General features: G+C 32.0%; 3 protein-coding genes across 6 annotated transcripts; 2 read left to right on the top strand and 1 right to left on the bottom strand.

Annotated features, from left to right (window-relative positions):
• Positions 1-8,101: 8,101 nt before the first annotated feature.
• On the top strand, positions 8,102-13,758 carry LOC110648423 (UDP-glucuronic acid decarboxylase 6). Of its 4 annotated transcripts, none has more exons than XM_021802643.2 (14): positions 8,102-8,258; positions 8,750-8,857; positions 8,986-9,045; positions 9,648-9,734; positions 9,955-10,042; positions 10,638-10,729; positions 11,280-11,344; positions 11,425-11,513; positions 12,126-12,203; positions 12,291-12,384; positions 12,582-12,648; positions 12,749-12,812; positions 12,939-12,979; positions 13,347-13,758. In XM_021802643.2, the coding sequence occupies exons 2-14, from the start codon at positions 8,768-8,770 to the stop codon at positions 13,530-13,532; spliced, it is 1,101 nt and encodes a 366-aa protein (XP_021658335.1). In that variant the 5' UTR covers positions 8,102-8,258; positions 8,750-8,767; the 3' UTR covers positions 13,533-13,758. The 4 variants fall into 4 exon arrangements, with proteins under 4 accessions (XP_021658335.1, XP_021658339.1, XP_021658334.1 ...); XM_021802642.2 differs by lacking the exon at positions 8,102-8,258 and adding an exon at positions 8,314-8,605; XM_021802647.2 differs by lacking the exon at positions 8,986-9,045 and having other exon boundaries at positions 8,103-8,258.
• A 2,811-nt stretch (positions 13,759-16,569) lies between these two features.
• On the top strand, positions 16,570-17,897 carry LOC110648427 (uncharacterized). Its single transcript, XM_021802651.2, has one exon. It carries the CDS (start codon positions 16,700-16,702, stop codon positions 17,801-17,803), a length of 1,104 nt encoding a protein of 367 aa, XP_021658343.2. The 5' UTR covers positions 16,570-16,699; the 3' UTR covers positions 17,804-17,897.
• A 2,822-nt stretch (positions 17,898-20,719) lies between these two features.
• Positions 20,720-21,180, bottom strand: LOC110648429 (ATP synthase small subunit 6, mitochondrial). The gene is made up of 2 exons (XM_021802653.2): positions 20,877-21,180; positions 20,720-20,766 (listed from the first exon to the last, which is right to left on the bottom strand). Exons 1-2 carry the CDS (start codon positions 20,998-21,000, stop codon positions 20,720-20,722), a joined length of 171 nt encoding a protein of 56 aa, XP_021658345.1. The 5' UTR covers positions 21,001-21,180.
• Positions 21,181-21,450: the final 270 nt, after the last annotated feature.

The following is a 21,450-nucleotide window of genomic DNA, read 5'->3' as shown; positions in this document are numbered from 1 at the left end:
ATTTATAAGTGTTTAAATATTGATGTGGATTTGACATCTAACAAAGATAAATGGTAAAAATGAGTCGTTTCTAACTATTTTGAGATTAATGTTTAGTTGTTGTTGAGGTGAGTATTCGATCAGTTTAATTCAAAAATAAATCAAATCAAATAAATTGAAAATTGAATTTTATATAAAAACGAAAACCAAATTGATCTATTTAAAGAATTAAATCAAATCAAAATAAATTAATTTAATTTAGTTGAAATATTTAATTTTTCAAATATCCATTCTTTCTATGTTCATATCGCAAAAATCACAACCAAAAATTACAAATTAATAATCAAAACTTTTCATAAATCTGTGCTTATGATAATAACAATAAAAATTTCATTAAACTTAAATATATATATATATATAACTTTTAAATATCATTTAAAAATTATAGATAAAGTTTTTTAAACAAATTATATAGTTACAAAATATTTAAATTTTTTAAATATATTAATTCAAATATAAAATTAACACAATTTATATTTTTTTTTAATTTCAGTAAAATGAGTTTATTTGAAATTATTGAATATATATCAACATAAGGTGGCTCTTCCTATAAAGAGGGGGAACAAGAGGTTTGAGTGCTAACTTTTTTAGAAAAAATATAGAGGCTTGGTTGATGTAACTTTTTCAGCATGTTTTCATCAATTTTCACTTTTCCTTACCTTTCTCTGTACCTGCTTTTCAACTTTTATATGGATTGACTTCTAATAATTATCAAATTAACTCTTTAAATTGATTAATTACAAATTGATCTATGTGGAGATTAATATCAAATATTAATTTTTATAACTCTTGAAACTTTAAATTGTCCTAAATTATTAAGACCCAATGTAATTCTATAAATTTACACTCTAATCATAATTCTTTGAAGTTATTTTTTTCACAGTGAAGTCCAACTTGATAATCCTATTTTAATTTCTTATTAGGAATATTTATGTGTGTAACCCATTAGATTTATGATATATTGCAACAAATATAATTATAATCCTTCTCAAGGATCAAACAAAATTAACATGTTAAATTAGCACATTAATTTCATTATAACTCCAAAGTAATTAATTGTATTTATACATCATAATTAATATTTAGTAATGTGTCATTATTATATATAACTAAAACAAACAACCCTTTTACTGTTAGGGTAATTTTATCTTTTTCATTTTTATTCCTTTTCATTTTTGTTTTAAAGAAATTTAATAGTCTCAAAATTATAACATATTAAAGAGCAATATATATATTTTTTCAAATTATTTCCCTTTTCAAATTTTGATTTCAATTTTAATTGTTTTTAAATTATTTAATTATTATTAAAAATAATTTTATTCATAATAAAGTGAATTATATTTTGTTTTACCTGTTTTGATTCTTTATTTTCAATATCTTAATTTTTCAAAATATTTTGCTTTATTGTTAAAAGTAAAAACTTTTTTTTCAATTTTTCAATGATATATTTTGAAATCATTTGAAATACTAACTTATTATTGTTTTTTTCTTTTTTAATTAGTTGAATCTTTTAAACTAAAATAAATGAGTCCCCTTCAAGACATTTGGATATTTTATTTATTAATTTTTTTTAAATTTTATTAATTTATTTTAATTTTTAAAGCACATAAATTCAAATTAATTTTTCTTTTTTTTTATTATCATTTTAATTTTTTTATTATTTTATTTTATTATTAAATTTACATTAGTTATTATTATCGGTAATTTTATTTTATGATATAATGACTTTCACTTTATACATTAACATTATATAAATGAAATATTGGAATTTCATATTATGTTGTTAATCTATTTTACTAATATTACTTACATCACATTTTTCTTTTTATAAATCACTCTTTTAAAATAGTAATATAATTATTATTATGTAAAAAATATTCAAAAAATAATATCTATAAAAATTTTCATAATATTTATTTAGAGTTGTTCAGTATGTTAAATATAGGGTTGAGCATTTAGTTCGAATCGAACCGAATCGAATAATTAAAATTGAATTAGCCGAATTATCATATTTTAAAAATCGAACTAAATTGAAATGAATAAAAAATGAATTGAGGCAAACCTCTTTATTTCGGTTTAGTTCAATTCAAACTGATCAGTTTTTGAATTTTGATTGATTTTTTAATTTAGATTTATTTTCAAGTTATTTGATCTAATTTTGATCTTTGTTTGAACCTAATAACCATTAATCAATGAAATTAAATAATTTATATATACACAATTACATATAATTCATAAATTCTATATAAAAATAAATTAATTTAAAAATAAATAAAGCAATTTGGTTCAGTTTGGTTCAACTAATTTTTTTCTCTTCAAAACCAAATCAAATTGAAATAATCAAAATTCTTAAAATGTAAAATCGAATCGAACTAAATTATCTTAAAAATCAATTTGAATTACTAAACTAAGGTGGTTGGGTTTGGTTTATTCGATTCAAACCGAATATTATTCACTCCTAATTAAATATGCAAATTTAGTTTATAAGTAATTAATAATTGAATTTTATTTACTTTAAAATTGATTAAATGATTTTAATAATTATTAAAAAATAATTTTATTTATAATTTATAAGTATAATAGTTATATTATTATTATAAAATAAAATTGAATATATTTTTAGTATAAATATTTTTTTATTTATGTCACGACCCAACCTATGGACCGGACCGGCACTAGGATATAGGTCAGCCTAAAGCCCCCGAGACCCATAGTAAGCCTAACTATTCATCAACTCAACTCTAATGCCCATTTGGGCCCAATTTCTAAAATTCAACCGGACAGAGTCCGACCATAACATGAACCATACAACTGGGAGTTTTTTACTCACCCGACCCGTAAAAACAATATATAATCATCTTGGGAGCTCAGGTCACCCTCCATATAACCATGATACCATAAAAATAAATGAGAGCTCGGCTTCCTCATCCCGTCCAACATACATGCATTTTAAAAGTTTACAGGTCCAACATGGCAATTATATTACAGACCCAAATCAAATAAATATTTCTAACATATGCGGAATTCTAGGAGCTAATAGAATTATACAAACGTTTCAGACATTAATAGATGACCTGCGAGGGAAAGAGGCAGGTTAGTACTCAATAAAAAATCTTCTGTATCCTGAAAAAATAGATGAACAGAAGTGAGCGTTCGACTCAGATAGTAAAATATCAATTTTAACCATAATTTCTATAGCTATCTAAAATTAATGCACCCTGTGGAGTAAAATGCAACATCATCAATATTTTCACATCATAACAGCAAAAAAGTAATTTGGAGCACTCACACACCTGATAACGTCAAACAATATATACATGGAAGCTGATCCCCTATACAGTCCTCTTAATCCAACCACTGCCAGCGAAGATCTCAAGCCGGACTTTCGCTTAATAAACCAAATGCGGGATCCCAACAAATCTCTCAAGCCATGTCTACCCCGAAGGATCTGGTCCTAGTGAGTATCTCTCAAGCTGTGTCTGCCTGTCCTGTCCATATCCAACACCATACCACACGTACGCCAACGCATGCACACTACTCTAAATTACCACAAATAACACCTATGGCAATTCATCAATTAAGAATGTAATATAAAATGTGCCTAGTGTTTAACTACATAGATATATACATATAAGTGATGCATGAGCATACCTGAATATATAATAATATTGAAATTATAATTAAAATTAATATTTTACTCATAGACTTAACCGCAATTACTGTGGCGTCTGGGCGAAGGAGGAAGGCTGTCCCGGCTCACATGATAATTTTATTACAATCATTTAATAAATTTGACTCAATACAAACTAAGAAAAAAATCAAAGATGTCCTAAGTCGTGCCGAAAATCCGGCAGAGTCTCCCCTATACTTAGGACCTACCCAACCTGCAAAAGGATTTAAAACGCACTTCTATATCCACAAACTATACACCCACAAATCAATCACATCACACAGCCCCTCCTGGGCCTATTCAAACAGTCATCAATCACAATATGTAAAATTACAGTTTAGTACTTATAATTAACCCTGTTTGCAAAAATTACCCAAATAAGCTCTAAAAATTCTAAAATTTTGCCCCGCGGTCCTTAGCATTATTACTAAGCTAATGCAAAAGGAATTATAATTTTCTAAGCTACCACGAATATCTTATGGATTTTTAATCCCATTCAAGCACTAGATAATTAAGAAAAAGTAAGGTTTAGGTTTAACTATGCCAATTCAGACCTAGGGAACGCGCTCGGGACGTTTGACAACGGTAGGGTAGCCAAAATCTCGACTCAATTCCAAGACTTTTCTAGTAGCTTGTCTGTATGGCCCGAAATTTACAAACCTGGGCAACCATTGAATTTTCATGAATTGAAGGTACCTACACGAAGCCCACAACACGGGGGTTAGTACATAATTTTTACGAAATTTTCTAAACTCATTTAATACTCGGAAAAACACTACGAAGTTTCGTGAGACCCATCGAAAAACGATGTCAAAAAATTTTGAAATTTATATTGCCGCGAAGCTCTCTACGAATGGAGTATTCTGGTACTCTCGGTTTTCTCATGGGATTCATGGTTTGCGAAAAATCTAGCCTAAAAGTTGAAATGGGCTAAAACTTTCCGGACAAAAATTGGGCAATCGCTTAATGGATTTTGGTGTTCTTGGTGTCTATGGAAAGCTCTCAAAGTGTAGAAGAGTATTGACACAAGACCCGATTAGATCGATGGCCAGATCGGCCAGATTTTGGCCCCGAAGGTGAAGTGTCCCGCGCACGCAGGAGAGGACTTCGCGTGCGTTTTTCGGCGGCTTGGAGCACCAGCCGTTAGTGGGGAGGTGCTGGGGCGGCTGCACCGTTGAGTGGGGAGGGCTGGGGTGGCTGCGGCACGGCGAGGGGAGGTGAGAGGAGAGAGAAAATGGGAGAAAGAGAGAGAGATAGAGAGAGAGAGGACGTCGGGTACGCGCGAGAGAGAAGGAGAAGAAAAAGAAAAGGCAGGTCCAATTCGATCCGGTTTGATTTGGTCGGTCCGATTTAAGATACAAAATTTTAAATTTTTTACTCTACCTTAGGACCGAAAACGAGGCCTAAAACTTCCGAAAAAAATTTTAGAAAACTCAGAAAAATTCGTATAGTCCAAATATATTTTTAGTTTTGCCACGTGGTTTTAAATTAATTTTTAAAAATCATCAAAGTTTTATATTTTCAGAAAATCGAACCGATTTCAAAAATTTTAAATAATTTTCTAAAATTTAAATAAAATAAAATATTAATATTTACCTACAAAATAATAAATTTAAAAAAATTAGGGGTGTTACAATTTATTACTCATATTAAAAAATAAATAAAAAATAATATCCGTAATACTGTTCAAACTTTTAGAGCTTGTGACTATCTAAATAGTAAAACTTACCAAAAATGTTTGACGAAATTTTTAGTAATCAGTTTATCAGTATAATTATTATCCATTCGTTAGAATGCTCTGATTTGTACATTAATGCATAAAATGGGTATGTTATGAATAACTGATATATATTCTTCTAGTGTAATAGATTAACTGAATAAGATTTCAAATTACATTTGTAGATATTTTTCTATCTTGTGCAAGAATTTAACAATATACATTAACTAAAAACAATTGAAATATTATCCCGAATCACCTAAGTTAATAATGAATCTCCTATTGACAACTAAATACCTCATATATAGTTCATATTATATTCAATAATTGCCCCATTTGTCATCACTGAATAGAATAACATATAAGTAAACGTTACAATATAGTAATTCCTATACAAAATCACTTAGCATCCTAAGTCAAATGATGACTAATACAACTGTCTCGAGAGTATTTCCATAAATGCATTCAATTTTGATTATTATTATTTTTAATAGCTGAATTCATTTCAATTATTATTAAAATTTGTTTTAAATTATCTATACCTATTTAATTTTATATATTTTAATTAATAATTTACATAAAATATATTTCTTATTAATAATTTATACTTGTCAAATATTTAATAATTCAATAAAATATTAAATTTATTAACTTAAAATATAATATATGAAAATTTATAAATATTATTATAAAAAATTACATATTTTACATTCAATTAGTTATTTATAGAAACAATTTCAATAATAATTACGTAACTTCAAATTCAAATTCATCCCAAATTTAATTATCTACTCTCAATGGCATTTCATCAAATCAAATATTTGAAAATATCTTGTACATTGCCCTCCCTACACCCCACCCACAACAGGCAGCCGGGTGCCATAGTGCCATACGCGTGGTTCTGACTACAGAATTTCCACTTGAGAATCTCTCTCTAGAAAAGCCACACCTAGCCCTCCCAAATCCTCCACACCAATCGCATAACTCGCATTCTAAACCATAGCCAACACACACCATTTCTCTTCATAATGCCAACCCCAACAAACACCCCGGAACCAGCCCGAGCCATCTGGCGGTGGTGCCTAGCCTCCATCTTCAGGATAGGACTGGCATTGCACCATTGCGGGTTGCATCACCCTTTATGGCTCAAACTCTCTCCACCACCAAATAGCCTTCCCTGCATTCACCTACGTGACTGTAATACCTATTGCCACTGATGCAACTTTGGATGACACTCTTCACGGTTATTGCCTAGCACTCTACGCCACAATCCAGAGTCTGGGGCCTGCTATGCTGAGCCTGTGGCTAATTGATCCAGCTCGGTTCACTAGTGGTATCATATCCCTGGCAGTGGCTTTAGCTGCATTTGTGGTGGCACTTCTTAAGCGGACTCATTTGATAGCTAAGAGAATTGCTTTAGGTCAGATTGTTTTGTGTACGTCATAGCCTTTATTGAAGGTTTGCACACTGAGGCTGTAATGCATCTCTTATGATACTGAATTGGGAAAATTACCAAACCCAATTATTTTCAGGGTTTGAGGTTCAGATTATGAAAATAAGATAGAAAGCATTATGAATTCTTATCTCCAACATTCAAAAGAAATTGCAGATAAGTTCCATGCTGAAGAGGAGCAGCAGAAGAGCCAAATGCTCTAAAGTTTGTGTACCATAGGCTTTTGCATGAGAAATTTAATAGAAGAACAAGAGAGATTGAGAAGGAAATCCAAGAGCTTGTTCAGTGGGAAAACCACGGGAATGGCATAAATTTATACAAAATTTCAAGTAAAATTGGTGCTTTATGCAATTAAAAAATTTTCCCTATTTAAATTACAAATATATTATTATATATAAACTCAATTAAATTAGTTTAAACATCATATATTAAATATTTTCTTTACGTAATGTTTAATGATGAAATGAATTTAACAGTTATCTATTGAAAAAACAAAAGACAAAAGAGTATTATATTATGTTTGTGCACATCCCATATGATCCCACACGCAATCTACTCCACCAGTCAAGAAAACGGAGGCTAATGAATCACGATGTCACGTATCAACCATTTATGCGGCCGACACTAAAAATTCCCTGACTGCAACAAAAAGACAAATCATGCAAAGAAAATTTTTTAAGGGGAAAAAAAAAAAAGTGAAAACTGCATCACAAGTTTCATTGAATATTCCCACGCATCATAATAGGTCACACGGCCGGCTCGGACTGGTCTGAGGGATAGGATCCCATCCCTAAGGAACAGACTAAGAACTCGTAGTTGTAGTTTAACAATGGACAACCAAGTTGATTGATCTATGCGCAAAAGCAAAAGAACAAAACCTAAGCTCGTCTAAAAGAGTAATACAATTTAAAATAATAAACCAAAGTAATATAAATTTGATTGCCGGCTTTGAATTGTTTGGATAAAAAGCAAGAGCCAATAAAATTTAAATTTATATTGAGTAAACAAATGAGATGTTATTTAATTATTATTTTTTATTTATAGTAATATAATAAATTTTATAAAATAATATATTTATTGTATTTATTTTAATATTAATTTTTTTTTAATAATTTATGAATTAAATTATTGACCCATTTGATGGCTCATGCGGTGGGCTGGGTTTAATAATTATGGAAATGAGAACTTCCCTCGGTCCCTTCCCCTACAAAGCTGAGTTTGATGCCCAAGAATACTTCACTGATCCTAATCTCTATTCTAAACTCTAATATCTAAAACAACAAACCTAGCCCATTTAGCTAAGACGAAGGTAAACCCCAGATTTGCCAGCTTAATTTAATTATTGAGCACAGTAAATAATAGCAAGCAAGGAATTTCAGGTTTGTGATTTTTGTTTTTAGTTGAGAGTGTGAGCTGTATGTGGGTTTGGTGTGATCTGGGTTTTTGGTATTTGTTACGGAGGAGCTTTCATCAAGGAAACACTCTATTATTACTTTCGTAAATTCGAAGGCTTTTATGATTTTTGTTTGGATTAACGTGATTTTAAAGGCTCTCTCTTTTTCTTTTTCCTTTATTGTAATTTATTATTTCTTTTTGGTAGTATTTGGTGGGTGAAGTTTCGATTTTTGGACTATAAATATCAGTCTCTGATCCCTTCAGTGTTGTGAATCACAAGAAAGCAAGTCTCGGTTTTGGGTTATTTTCCTTTGTAGTTCATTGTCATCAGGTCCCATGATATGCTCTTCTCTCTCTCTCTCTCTCTCTCTCATTATAGGATTTGTTTATGTAAATCTGTGAACAAGAGATATGTGTATTTTGATCATTGTTTATTTACATGGGTGATTCATTGACTGGAGGATGATTGTGGCAGGTGATTGAGATCTGAAAAATGGCGACCAATTCTTCAAATGGGGAGTACCAAACAACGACTAAGCCACCTCCAACGCCTTCTCCTTTGCGCAACTCCAAGTTTTTTCAGGTAATATTGCATCTTTTCAGACTGATTCCAGTATTATAGCTAACAAAGTCTTGATTTTGATCATATAAGACATTTTCTTGAGTAGGTTGATCTATTTTTGACTTGTTGATTCTTTTCTTTTTTGCAAGAAAATGAGTCAATGTGGGAGCAGAAGTAGTGAAGTGTCCCATTATTTGAAATATGTAATGGTATAAATTTGAAAAATTTTAATGTAGTTAGCTGTGATGGACTGGTATCAGTGCCTTTCATGATGCCCAATCTAATAAATTCCCATAAGTAAAAGAATAGGGAAGTAGCTGTTTTAGTTAAATTGTTTGTGATGAGTTTGCAGGAGTTGATGCATTTCCCTGTCAGATTTAACCTTATGCATGTTAAAGAAATTCATATCAATTATATTTTGGAAACTAATTTAAGAAAATGTTTGCTTGATTTATTTGTGAGTGTGGATTTGAAAGATGAATCACATTTTCAATAGCTGGAAAGGATTACTGAATGTTATAGACTGGGCTCCAAGAATCATAGATCCTTCCTATCCCTGTTACAGTTACTGTCTCAGATCCATGAGATCAAGGACATATTTCCTTAATGCCATTGTTCTACTTCAAATTTAGGTGGATTTAACTTCTCACTTGGTTGGGCTTTTTTTTATGCGTCTCCAATTGCATTGTTACAATTTTCTGGCTCTTTCAAGAAAAGAAAGTTTACTTTGTTGTGTAATTATTTTTCTTCTCTCTTCTATTATGTGTTGATCCATGTGCTCTTCAATAATGACTTTCATTTTTGATGCCAGTCCAATATGAGAATTTTGGTTACTGGAGGAGCTGGATTCATTGGATCACATCTGGTTGACAAACTAATGGAAAATGAGAAAAATGAGGTAAGCCTATTTTCTTATTTAATCAAGGCTCAATTGTTTTGTTCTTTAAGTAGTGGACTTTCATGGTCTGGGATCCTACTTTCTTTATTAAATTCTGGATAAATCATTGGCAGATGTTGTATGCACAAGTTTATATCAGTTAAAATGCAGCAGCTGATTAAGTAAGGCTAAAGAATAAAGGTTGACCATTTTCTTATGTAATTTGTGCCTAACTATTCAGGTAATAGTTGCTGATAACTACTTTACTGGATCAAAGGACAATCTTAAAAAATGGATTGGCCATCCAAGATTTGAACTCATTCGTCATGGTTTGTTCTTATCTTTTAGTTTCTTATCAAAATTTATCTTTCTTGATATGTGGTGCTGGTGTATGTATCAACTTCAATTAATTATTGCTCATTACTTGAATTAACTCTTTAAGATATTGTTATGCATTCATGTTATCTGCTAGTGGTGCTGTATAAAATATGGTCTTCATGTGCCTTCTATTCCTGAGACATATTATTGACTTGTTTGGTCTCTGCTTAGAAATAGAAATCATTATGAGATGTTGATGTATATAAAAACATTGCTGCTTTCTGATAACACAGAAGAATGAATTGAAAATAAAAGAAATTGTTGATGCTGAAAATGTTCACCTAGTGTGCCTTAAATGTGTAATCCCTTGGTTGCAAGCTTAAGACTTCTAGTATCATAACATTCTTGGCTCTCAACTGCATTCTAAAATTAAGTTTGCTCCACAATTTTAAAATTAATGAAGGGTCTTTGTTATTATTTTTTATTCTACATGCATGATGTTTCAGAAGTGCCACTCTATCATCAATATTTCCTGTTGCCTGTAATTTCTTTTTGCAGTTCTACAGTTTTGATTTGGGTGAATTGTGTAATTTTGTTTCTTCCTAGATGTCACGGAGCCATTGTTGATTGAGGTTGATCAGATTTACCATCTTGCATGCCCTGCTTCTCCCATTTTCTATAAATATAATCCCGTGAAGGTGTGTAAACATGCGATCAATTTTTTATTCAGTATGCTATGTTTTTGTGTTTTTCCCATACACTTTGCCATGGATTACCCAACTTGTAAGAACGAAAAGAATTGCTTGCTAGTTCTTTGCCCTCTATCAGTTGCACATCTAGGAAGTCTCTTTTGCCACTTTTACTGTCCTATTCGGCACCTGTCTGTATTTGAAGTGCCAGAAATAACTAAAGGGTAAATTATATCCATTAATAATCCTTAGCTCAGACAATCAGAAAGTCGGGCATTACACACCCCAGCAATCTAGGTTTATCAGTTACATTATGAAGCCTAAGCATTACATTTGACTTGTTTATGGATGCATTCAATTGAGGGTTGGTGTACAATGTCATAAGCTAAATACAATTTTAATCAAGGACACAAAACGGACAGCAGCAAGTTCCATGATTTTTTACAATGCATAACATGGTTCACATGTATTTTTTTCACCTACTTAGATTTTACATACATGTTTGTCATATAGCAGAACTCAAGCTTTTCTAACTTGGAAATACATGATATCCTGACAGACAATAAAAACAAATGTGATTGGCACACTGAACATGCTGGGTCTTGCCAAGCGAGTTGGAGCAAGGTTAGGGGATTTGATTATGAATTTGTCATTTTTATTAATATCAATGACTAGATGCACTCATTCATAATATTGTTAAGCAGAATTTTGCTTACATCAACTTCAGAGGTATATGGTGATCCTCTTGTGCACCCTCAGCCAGAGAGCTACTGGGGTAATGTTAACCCAATTGGTATGTACGCCTTTGCTCAAAACCAGAATCTCATGTACTTTTTGCTGATCTAATAACTATTATCTCAACCATAATTAATTTGACAATAATTGGAATAAAATAGAAAAGCTTAATTTTAGGTATTAGCCCTAACAGTAGATATTCCAAAGTAGAAAATCGAAGAAACAATAGAGAGAGAGAGAGAGAGAGAGAGAGAGAGAGAGAATTTTAGAGAAGATAGAGAATATTATTGATCAGAATTCAGAATGCATTATACAGGTAGTTCAGCTTCCTTTCTTAACAGATTACCGGCCCACACCCACCCCCCCCTCCCCCCCCCCCCCCAACACCCAAATTCCCTAGTAACTGCTCTTTAACAACTAACAACTTCCTATTTATACAATATATTCTTCTATACATTCTCACAACTACTATTCTCCTTATTATCATAACACTAATGTTTCATTCTCTCATTTCTCTTTAATTCTTCTTTTGATTTACATGCACCATAACACCATTAGGGAACAATTTTGTCCTTGATGCATAAGTTTTTCATGGTGCACACTATCAATGCTTTAAAATATTCATGACTTCATGATCTTAGCATCTAGTTCATTTTCTTGAATATGACAGGGGTTCGGAGCTGCTATGATGAGGGAAAGCGTGTGGCTGAGACCTTGATGTTTGATTATCATAGGCAGCATGGGATAGGTAAACATGGATTTTTATCCTCCATCCTGAACAAAGTTTTCCTTGGTGCCAATTTTTGTGACATAGTTTTCTACGTTTCTGTTTTAGAAATTCGCATTGCTAGAATTTTTAACACGTATGGACCACGCATGAATATTGATGATGGGCGTGTTGTCAGCAATTTCATTGCTCAAGCACTTCGGTAAGTTCTTGTGCATTATTGTAACTTTTATGGTGATTTAGTGTATAAGTTGCTCCATTTGTTTGGAAGATAATCACATGGGAGACCTTTCTTGCGATGAACCCTGAATTCTTTGTTTTCTAACTTCAGACTTCAGTTCATTAATTAAAAATCTATGCTCTAGTTGTAAATTTACACGTGCATTTTTCACTTTGTAGTGATGAACCATTGACTGTCCAAAAACCTGGAACTCAAACTCGCAGTTTCTGTTATGTTTCTGACATGGTGAGCTGAATGCATAATATTATTTGTTTAAAATCCCAGTTGATGTTTATGTAGTATGGTTTCACTAAGTCTGTCAAATTGTTTATTTAAAACATACCAGGTTGATGGCCTCATTCGACTCATGGAAGGAGAGAACACTGGGCCAATCAACATTGGAAATCCAGGTTATCCTGCTAAATCTGATGTGCCCATCCATAAATATTGTGGTTCTCTTACTCAAGATTAGATTCAATCTCATATCCTCATCACACAAAATTACTTAACTTGCTATTCTTTCTGTACTCTTCCAGGTGAATTTACCATGATTGAACTTGCTGAAAATGTGAAGGAGGTTAGTGTTGACTTTATTTTTTTTTTCCCTCCCAGCCAATATATCTATGCAAATTACTAAGTAGGCCACATTAAAAAAATGGGTAAATATTATGGTAGTAGTTTAATTGCCACATTTGTGGTAGTAACAAGGTAATGACTAACGAGTCCCTTTTCTTCCAGATGTCTAAAATTACATTTTGAAAGGGTTTCTTGTGAATGGGTATTCATGCATATTCTGAGAATGAGAATCTGGAACTACGCACCTAATATAAACCTGAGAGCAATAAGCAACTTCTGATTTCTGATATAGCTCTGTGAGAAAATGGGTTCCTGGTCTCATTGCAGTTCAAACATTATTAATGATAATTCTTTTTTTTTTTTTCTAGCTTATCAATCCTGATGTGGAGATAAAGATGGTGGAAAATACTCCTGATGATCCAAGACAGAGGAAACCTGACATCACAAAGGCAAAGGAATTGCTAGGTTGGGAACCAAAAGTCAAGTTGAGGGACGGCCTTCCCCTTATGGAAGAGGACTTCCGCTTGAGACTAGGAGTCCCCAAAAAGAAATGAAGATGAGCAGTGTGAAATTCTTGGATGTCATCATCAGTGTGTGCTTGTTCTCCATATATTTTACACTTGCCTATGCCCTTATTTCATTCCCATATGATAGGAAATAAGTGGTGATGAATATCACCCATTTCCTTTATTCCTACACTCACCACGATTGAGAGACTTGGGAAAGCTTTCTATAGGTATTTAACATTATATAGTTAAATACAAGTTTCTTTTTTTTTTCTCTCTCTCTCTGCTCGAGTTGCTACATTTTATTGCCTGAATTTTGTTGAGATAACAATCAATAAATAGATCATTTTTTTGTGATTTTTTTAAGAATTAATGCCTTTTCATGTACTAGGAAATTGGGATTAATTTTTAAAATAATGTAATTTAAAAAACTATTTAGAAATATAGTGTGATTTTGAAATTATTTATTAAAATAATATTTGCTTAAGAAAATGTTAATTAAAAATGCATTTTTAAGTGATGTCATATTATGTTAAAAATGTTTAAGAAAATGTCATTTCAAATGATATATTTTAAAACGGTGATAAAATTGCTTAAGAAAATGTTATGTGAAATGGTTTTTTTTTCTGAAGTGGTGTTACATGACATTAAATAATATAGAGATTGTTTAAGAAAATACTATTTAAAATTGTATTTTTAGAAATATTTATTTTAATTTATTTATAATTTTGAAAATACGTGAAATTTAGAGAATTTATTTTCTATCTATTATATTATCTAATCTATAATTTAATTTAATTATTTTTATAAACTTATTATAGATAATGATCTCTCTAGTTATTAATAAAAATGTCAATAGTGTAAATAAAAGAATAATTTTTATTTTATTATTAATATAAATTAATTTTTTTAATTATTTAAGAAAATTTTTTAATTAAAATTTTGTTGTGTTATATTTATTAATTTAAAATTGTAGTAAATAAATTTGAAAATATTTTTTATTTCTTTTTATTTCTTAGAATGAAAATTAAAAAATGAAAGGAATAATTCTAAATATTTTCTGTAAAATTTAGTTATGTTAAAATTTAGATTTTTAATATATGTATTTTATATATATCTAGTATTTTTATATATATAATTTTTTATGTGGTGGATTTCTTACAAAAATATTTTTAGTATTTTTTTTTAACATAACTAGTGTTTTTATTACTAAAATATAATTTAACATAACTAAATTTATATAAAATAAATTTATTTCGAATTATTTCTTTTATTTTTTAATTTTCATTTTAAGAAATAACAATTTTCATGTTTATTTTATTCGATAAATAATTATTTAATTAATAAATATAACACTAAGTTTTAATTAAAAAATTCAATTTATATTAATAATAAAATAATAATTATATAATACCGACATTTTTATTAATAGTTAAAGAGATTATTACCTATAATAAGTTTATAAAAAAAATTAAATTGGATTGTAGAGTGAATAATACAATAGGTAGATAATAAATTCTCTAAATTTCACACATTCTCAAAGTTCTAAGTAAACTCGGATAAACATTTTAGAAAATACTATTTTAAATAGTATTTTTTTTAAATAATTTTTATACTATTTAATGTGATATGACATCGCTTAAGAAAATATCATTTTATATAGTATTTTCTTAAGTAATTTTTACATTTTCTAAAATGATGTAATAATGCTTTAGAAAATATCATTTTAAATGATATTTTTTAAGCATTTTAACTTGATATGATATTACTTAAAACTACATTTTCAAATAGTTTTAAACAAACATTATTTTAATAAATAGTTTCAAAATCACATTATATTTTTAAATAATATTTTAAATTATATTATTTTAATAATTAGTCCAGGAAATTGAATCATTAGTCTAATGACTTTATTTTTACATTCTAAATTAATCTTTTGATAAGTAAAATGAGAATTATTTTGGTTATGGTTGATAGGTAAAGTTATTATTTTTTTATAATAATTCTTATTTTTTTATAATTTTATTAAATATTATTTTTTTATAATTTTATTAAACATTTAACTGTAGTTATGATGGGTAAAAGTTAAAAAAAAATTTAATTGAAAAATCTACAAAATTACTAAGCAATAGGTGTAAAGTAAGAGTAATAATAACAACTTAGAAGGTAATAATTGTTTATAATAAATAGTTATTTGAGAGTTGCAAAAAGTGGATGGAAGATTGATTACGTTTTAAGTTACCAGAGTAAAAACACTGGTAATTTCTTAATAATCATTCACTCAACAGGACAAGATTTTATTAAACTCATTAATTCAATCAATTTCTCTTTAGTTTGTTAGAGAGAGGAAATCTTCTCAGTGTCTTGCTATTTCATTCTCGGACTCACCAAATTCTGTTATAAGGCCCACTGGGTTATGTTCCAGGTGGTCCTCTCGTACCTTCCGGTGAGGGAAGACGTTTCTAAGATTCTGTTTTTTGGGTATTCTATGGTTATTCAAGGTGGGTTCAGTCTACTTTAGCTATGGGAAAAAAAAAATAATGACTTAAAAAAGTTAGATGGTAGGCTTTTCAGAGATTTGTAAAGCCAGCGTTATAAGGATTGCCGACTTCCCATAGCTAAAGTAGACTGAAACGTCGCGACTCCTACTTGCCTTTACCCAAATCGATAGTTGAAGCTTTGTGCCCCATTGGTAGAGTTGATTTGCTGGTTAAGGACGAATAGTTTAGTCTTCGTTGAGTTGCTATGGCTTCTTAGTGATGCTGGATCATTTCTTGTTGCTTCGGCTTCCTGTAGGTCTCTTTCGCTTAGTCTCAGTAATGTGAACGGCACTGCTGTAAGAAGAAGACTTTGGTGTTCTTGCTGAGGTTACGATGAGTTGGGTCTTTTTTTTAGGCTTGGAATTCGTTACGGGTTTTTTTTTTCTAATTATGGCCGCAAGCCTTCTTTGACGTTTAATGCAATGAAATAGGCATTTTCAAAAACAAAATATATTTCAAATAAATAATCATAAAATATATTACCCACGACAGCTTTTTTTTTTTTTATCCACGACAGCGTTTAGACCCTATTTCATAAATAAAAGTTAATGACTAATTATTGTGATTAATTTATAATTATAATATTAATGTAATTATTTAAATCCCAATAATTAACATGTTAGCCGCCCTATTAGCTACGCAGTCTACTCTCGCTAACTAAACGCTGCAGAAGCCATGTCTATCGTCTCCTTCTTCATCTTCTTCCTCTTCGGGGGAATCATCCGTTCAATAGCTGGAAAGTCTCACATCATCCATTTCCGGTCCCCTAATCTCTATCCAGAGGGCCTTGCCTACGACCCATCGGCCCAACACTTCATCGTTGGTTCCTTTCGCGACCGTACTATCCACGCTGTAACGGATGCGGGCGTCGTCGAAACTCTCATCTCCGATCCCTCCCTCCCTCTAAACGCCACCTTTTTGGGCCTGGCAGTAGATTCGATCAACAACCGTCTTCTTGCGGTTATCCATTCCTTTGCCCCACTTCCTCCCTTCAACGCCCTAGCCGCTTACGACCTCCGCACCCGCCAACGCCTGTTTCTCTCCCTCCTACCAGACGGCGACGTCACCACCACCGATCGCGCCGTCGCCAATGCCGTGACCGTCGATTTTAAGGGAAACGCATACGTCACCAATTCAATGGGCAACTCTGAAGGAAACTTCATCTGGAAAGTCAACACAGAAGGAGAGGCGTCCATTTTCTCAAGATCTCCAATTTTCAATCAGCATCCCGTGGACCGAAACGCACCTTTTAGCTACTGCGGTCTCAACGGGATTGCTTACGTCAGCAAGGGGTATCTACTCGTGGTTCAATCTAACACAGGGAAAATGTTTAAGGTGGACGCAGAGGATGGCACGGCGAGGACAGTATTGTTGAACGAGGATTTAAATCTGCCGGATGGGATCGCGATCCGAAGAGACGGCGTCGTCTTGGTGGTGTCCCCGGTTGAGGATGGTAAGCTATGGTTCTTGAAAAGCGATGATAGTTGGGGAGAGGGAGTGGTTTATGACAAAATTGACCTCGATGCGGAGAGGTTCCCCACTTCAGTTGCAGTGGGAAGCGATGATAGGGCATACGTGGTATATGGGAGAGTGATAGAGAGTATAATGGGAAAGGAGGGGAGGGAGTGGTTTGATATAGAGGAGGTGAAATCAGAAAGGGAAAGCAAGGACGAGAATGTTTGGGTTTTCGTTTTGATTGGATTGGGTTTGGCCTATTTCTTCTTCTGGAGATTTCAAATGAAGCAGCTTGTGAAAAATATGTATAAAAAAAATAATTAAATTTTTTTCCTTTTTTTTTATGAATTTTAGAATGTACACTCTTTTTTTAACTTTCAAAACTGAACTTGGAGTATATGAGGATGATTTCGATTTATGCTTTGTTTTTAATTTACATTTATGTTTTAAGAACGTGTGAGATCCTCCTTACTTCATTAATGCCTTCCCAAACTCAAACCGACTTGAAGGTTGATGAAGCGGTGGCAAAGGCGACGCAGCTGTATCTCCGGCTACAACGGTTGCTCGAGTTTAGAATGATGTGCGGTTATTGCATTCTTAGTTCTCCTTCATATGGCTAGGATTAGGGATTTTTTTTTTTTTATACAAGTATATGCTTCTTGCTTTTATATTCAAGAGGGTTACAGTAGGTCTCAGTCTGAGAAAGAAGGAAAGGAAGAAAATAGTAGGGGAGGGGGTAAGTTTTTTTACAATTAGTTGTTTAACTAAAGACACTTCACTCTTTCAAATTGTAATTAAATAGTAATTATCAAATAAATAAGATGACCTTTTTATTAATAGAACAAAGAGAAATTACCTTTAAAAAATACTGAAGCTGTTTCCAATACAAATTTTATTGCAAAATGAATGAAATGATTGATTTTTTAGTTATATTTTGTGTTGATGAACAAATGTAGCCTTGTGAATGGATTTTACGTACCATGTAGTCCTGATACCTGGTACAACAATTGATGTTATCTTTTCCATTCTTAAAATTAAAATCACTTGCATATTACAAAAGCAAACAAATCTAATTACGACAGCAGACAAAACTAATTGAGATATTCAGCTTCCAGTGGTCAAAATCCATGTGTCGAGATTTTTTTATTTTTTAATTAAAAGAATAATATCATTGCACAAGGAATATTGTACGCCATCGAGACTCGAGTGGATCAACTTCAAGAGGTGGTGGTGGAAGCCAAGAAACCAACAACCCACTTTTTTTTTTGGTTGTGCATTCGCTTGAAACTAAGAACCCATTTCAGAAAGGAGATGCTCATAAAATCACACTTGAAAGACCCCTCAGATCAGAGACCACGCTGCAAACTAGTTAGCTGGATCAGAGTTCCACAGTATAACCCAAATGCCAACACAGAGAAACAGGACAGCTTAGATCTGTGAGTAGAACATAGATGGAACGCCTAGGGAAAAAGCCACATGAGAGGGTAGAAAAGCCCTAGATCTAGAGCAGAGAGAAAGAGTGAAGTGGGGTGGGGAGGAGAGGAAATAAGGGAAACGGTATGGTTGGGGGCTTGGGGCCCTCGGGGGTTGGGGAGGAAAATGCTGACAAAACCCCAGCTCAAGAACAAAAAAAACAGAGACTTCACTAAGGGAAGCAAGATCCTCTATCATATTACTTAAAGGAGATTGTTTTGCCAAAATTCCCTAGCCCCTGAATAGTTATAACTCATTAAGTGTGTGATTTGAGCTTTAAAATCTGCATAATTCCAAATATCTCAATGATTTAATCTAAAATATTCCAGGGTCCAAATTTCAGAGGCTCAAATCACAACGAAAAAAAGGGAGTACAATTCCAAACAATCATTTCACACATCATTTTATCTCTAAAATTCCATTGCCTCTTGAAGGGTTAATACATAGAATTTCAGAAGCTCATGCCATGATGATTCAAAAACAATGTAATTCCAAATGATGAAATCTCACAAAAGCAAAATATCAAACCATCTGATTTTCCATCCTCCCTCACACGGCAACCCAAAAGATGATCAATTCAACCACAACAGGTAGACAGACATTGAATAAAGGTGCTAAATGTTATTGAAAAAGCAACTTCTGATAGAAAAATCACATTTGGAGTATCTATAACATCTCTCCTGTTATTAGAGTTTATAGACCAAGAAAACAGAGCAAATCTGTTTCCTTTCCTGCAATGTGCGCATTGCTGATAACTTTATTGGGTTTCCAATTCACCTGCAAGACATATAAACCATGGACCAATGTCATAAACCAAGTTGTGTAAATCTGCCAATTACATAACCCACGATCACTGAGAATATGAACTACTGCACTTCCCAGAAAAATTAATCCAACTTGACTAATACAATAGAACAGATAATAATAATGGCATTTACCAGGTCCCAAAAGCAGCAAATAATGAAAATTAAAAAAAAAAAATCCATTTAAATAGTTCAACATAGACACATAATCACAACAATTTCAAAGAACATTTAATTAAACAATTTGTCATACGCAACTCATATGATTGCACCAATTTAAGGATAGAATTTTATATGGATACTCATGCAGACATGGCCACAACTGAAACACAGAAAGAAAAAGATCATTAAAATCATTAGTCTCAGGCTCCCTCACTGCTCCCTGGCTATTCATAAGTCCCACCAAGAATGAAAGCATATTCAACCCAGGCAGTTGTGCAAATCCTAATACCAAATACCAATGGCTAAAAATCATCTCTTTTATCATGGCTGTATTAACCGTCCAATTTCAATTGTGCACAAGGTGCAACTACGTAAGATGGCAACCATTATGCTCCCATTCTTCATGACTAGTCTCTTCAAAATCCCCAACAAAAACATGGTTAGGACTGCGTATTGCAGTACGCTTATGCCTAACTCCAGATCATTGCAACACATTATAACCACAGAATCATATTACAATTATAATTTTGGATCCAAAAGTACATCAGGCTGTGAGACATTGAGCAAACATCGGTTCCACTTACATCAAAAAGAAGCACAAAACAATATATTACAGGAAAGGAATCATGTTGATTATAAAATTTCTACAATTTAAAAATCTACGCATGCTTAGCTATAAGCATGAATACTTAAGCCCCTCTCCGGCCCTTAACCCTAATTCCCACATTAATTTCAGGTAAAATCATAAAATAGACGTACAAATCATAACAAAAAACAAAGATCGACTCTAGGGTTTAGAAATTTACCTCTTGTGCCTCTGGACGAAAGGTGATTTTTTTGCATCCTCCTCTGGAAAACAAACATTATCAGGTAAATCCAATCAAATCATAGCAGTCTTTGCAGTCGTCACACACACATATATTAACACAAAAAATAAAGCGTAGATCTATATATGATACCTGTAAGACCAAGAGAGAACTTGGTGATGAGGGTTCCAGTTACGGCGAAGCCAACCAGGAAAGGCCAGTTCCTGTTAAACTCTCGCTTGAAGAAGACAGGCCACGGATCAAACCACCTAGGCATCTTTCTCTCTCTTTTCTCTGATCAGCCTCTCTCTCCTAGCAGCAGCGAGATTTGCAGTTTCGGCTTGTATCCTCTTGTCGCCGTCGGCTTTCATTTAGCTTAGTTTTAAGGGATAGGATCGAACGGCTAGCGATTTGCTCATCGAAAATTGGATCATGTTGGACTCACTGAGCTGGGCTTGTTTGAGCCTGTTGAGTGTAAATCAAATAAACTACTTAACTTGATAAAAGTTTGGTTTAATTCGATTCTTTGATACCAAACTCAAGAGTATTCAATTAAAAAAATTCTTAGTTATTATATTTTATTATATTGTAAATATATTTATTTTATTTATGATTAATCTAAAAATAATGTATTATTTAAAATTATAATATAATAATTAATATATAAAATGCATGTATGAAATAAATATGATAATTAAATGTTGTTAGTTAGTTTACTCACTGAACT

The sequence above is a fragment of the Hevea brasiliensis genome, chromosome 1 (assembly GCF_030052815.1).
Source record: "Hevea brasiliensis isolate MT/VB/25A 57/8 chromosome 1, ASM3005281v1, whole genome shotgun sequence".
Taxonomy (NCBI): Eukaryota; Viridiplantae; Streptophyta; class Magnoliopsida; order Malpighiales; family Euphorbiaceae; genus Hevea; species Hevea brasiliensis.
This window is presented reverse-complemented; position numbering and strand designations above follow the sequence as displayed.